A 2,733-nucleotide genomic window follows, 5' to 3' on the forward strand; every position below is an offset into this window, starting at 1 on the left:
CTGAGATTACATTGGCTTGCATTATTATTTGTACTGTATAACCTTCCATCTGGCATAAAAAGCACCCACTTGTTTGTTTACCAAGCACACTCTGCTGCTGGCCATTCACATTGAAAGACAGTTGTTTTTTTACAACCTTGTGATATTGTTTCCAGGCATACATGGAGTGACCATTATCTTTCAATGCAGATCAGGCCAAGTGATGCTATGGAATCTTTGCTCCAACCAGGCAGATTTAAATATTGACCAGAGTAATTTATTGAGTAAATTTATTGAGTAAATATTGACCAGAGTTTAAACAACAAACCAGAGTAATTCCTGCACTAACCTGTATGGATGGATTGCAAGCTGTTGTTCTGGAGGTTAAGAGATTTCAGCATTTTGTAAGAATGGAACTCCTTCGCCCTGAGGAGCTTGATGGAGTTTGAGGAGAGGTCCAGGCTTATTAGAGCCCATGGAAGCTTTGCAGGAACTTTTATAAGGCCTGAAAGAAGACATTTAATAAAATTAATGGAAATGTTGACACATGAGGAGGCCATGTGACCCATCTTTCCAATGCATGGTGGATTATTGTAATCCTACGCATGGTTTAAATATTTTTTGGCTTTGGTTATTATTTTGTTTCAGTTATTCTCTTTGCTTTCTGTATTAAGAGCACTCTTATATCAGCCATTTGATTATGCAAGACAGAACTTCCTTTTCACAATTAACAGTTCGCTGATTAAACATTAACTACTTAATGCATAAAAATATGTGACACTCCTTCCATCGTAGGAGTTAATCAAGACTCATTGCATTATGTGCTCATTTCACTGAACTCCCATAAAGTCTGTGCCATGTGAACATGAATGACTTCCAGAAGAAAGAAATGTCATGTGGAACTTGCTGTGACTTGTTGCAGAAATGCAACAGAACTTTATGTACTCCCCAAGAAAACTAACACTGACATAATACCTGATATCAGCAAGAACCAGCAGAGAATTAACCAATTCCTTTCAAACTGCACCTTATGTTTAGTGCAAACTGGTTTCGTTACATACATGTTGCTGAGAGAGAAAGAGAAAGAGAAAGAGAGAATGAATCACCAATTTTCATTGGACTTTTACAGCTACCCACTGTAAAGTCCTTTGCAGATCTTTGCAGATCCAGCTGCATCAGACAATCATACATTTAGCCTAATGAAATCATTTAGCCTTATGAAACCTAATGAAATTTAGCCGAATGACAATCATGCATCTAGCCTCAGAGCTTTGCAGATCTAGCTGCATCAGACAATCATGCATTTAGCCTAATGAAATATCACGAGATCCTGAAAGATCCTAAAAATGCTGCAAAGTAGTCTGAAAACAGGATGTTGACTTTTCCCATAAAGGGTACTCAATGGTCAACCTCCAGATCATAGAAGTACATCCATCTAAGTACCAACTATTTTGAGGACAAAGGTATCATGTTTTTCAACACTGACTTTTTTCAAAATTATAATTTAGCTTTTCAAATGTATTTGCAAAAATTATTTTGGGACCTCCCTCATCTGTCTTTTATTTATTTTTTAACACATTCATTAGTTACTGGTAAAATATTGTTGTCTTGGGTTGAGAAGTCATGTTTGTTTTGATTAATTTCTTTGCTATGCAAGGTCGTCCCAAATAAATAAGGTGATAATTTTCAGGTTTGCCTTCCGGTCCAAGACGACCTTTATACTTGCTCCGTACATCAGTGTTTCATCGTGATAGCATGTAAAGCTTACCTTTACCATGGCAATTTACCATGGGCACCAACAGGCTTTCTAAGCAGCCATGTACACGATGTCCTCCGACTACTGTTGTGTTCAACTTCATCTGAAGACCTAAGGGAGGCTTTGTTATCTCATCCTTTTTCTCCACGAGCACACTCTCATGGTTGTAGACTGGTAAGACCTTATTTTCACAAAGTGAGTTTATCTGTACTTGCTTTAATGTTGTCCCAACAATGTGCTCTGGGGAGGAACATGTTGCATACAAGCCCATCTGATGATTTCCTGGCAGTTGCAACCACCATATAATCTCCCGTAGTGCACAGTCACAAGACCAGGGGTTCCCGTGGATACGCAGGAATGTGAGGAGAGGCAGATGAATGAAGATTTCCTCGGATGCATGTGTTAGCTGATTGTACTGTAGCAACAGCGTCTGGAGACCATTGAGCCCAGAGAATGTGTTGGCACTGATCTCGCGTAACTTGTTGTGGCTTAGGTCGAGTGTTTTGAGCATAGAAAGTGTGGAGAAAGCAAAATCAGGCAACGTTGAAAGTTCATTTCTGCTCAAAAGAAGGTTTATGGTGTCAGATGCAACTTTTCCTGGAAGCTGCTGCAGAGCTTTGTTCATGCAATTGTGAGTCTTATCGACCCCGATAAAGTACATCCTGCACCTGTGTACAATCCGAGGTGACACATGACGAGGCTTACGTGCTGTCATTGAGCACTTTCCTTGACAGTCTTGTATTGTGGATATTGATATGGACTCGGGCACAGTGACTGATAAAGCCATGTTTACCAGTGTGGTAACAAAAAGCAAGCTCAGCCATTTTTTGGGGAGAGCAACCATTTTTCTGTACTGGTCAAAGTCTTATATTGTTTTGAGTTCCGGTGAAACCAGTTCTAATCTTCATTCGACACAGTCCTATTGGGTAGGAAAGAGAAAGGAGTGGGGGAGGAGGGTAAACAGTTGTTTCATCAGTTTGGTTAAATATGATTTAAGT

At 39.6% G+C, this 2,733-nt stretch overlaps 1 protein-coding gene across 1 annotated transcript in view; it reads right to left on the minus strand.

Annotated features, from left to right (window-relative positions):
* Positions 1-308: 308 nt before the first annotated feature.
* Positions 309-2,733, minus strand: part of LRRC17 (leucine rich repeat containing 17) — a 3,489-nt gene continuing 1,064 nt past the window's right edge. Inside the window, exons 1-2 of the mRNA XM_085894642.1 lie at positions 1,748-2,733; positions 309-484 (exon numbers count right to left, since the gene is read on the minus strand). The exon at positions 1,748-2,733 is cut by the window's right edge and continues 1,064 nt beyond it. Coding sequence (XP_085750768.1) covers positions 324-484; positions 1,748-2,579 — 993 coding nt within the window. The 5' untranslated portion in view covers positions 2,580-2,733 and the 3' untranslated portion in view covers positions 309-323. The remainder of the gene's footprint in view (positions 485-1,747) is intronic.

This window comes from Eptatretus burgeri, chromosome 9, assembly GCF_056783735.1.
Source record: "Eptatretus burgeri isolate ZD-2024b chromosome 9, Ebu_testis_v1, whole genome shotgun sequence".
Taxonomy (NCBI): domain Eukaryota; kingdom Metazoa; phylum Chordata; class Myxini; order Myxiniformes; family Myxinidae; genus Eptatretus; species Eptatretus burgeri.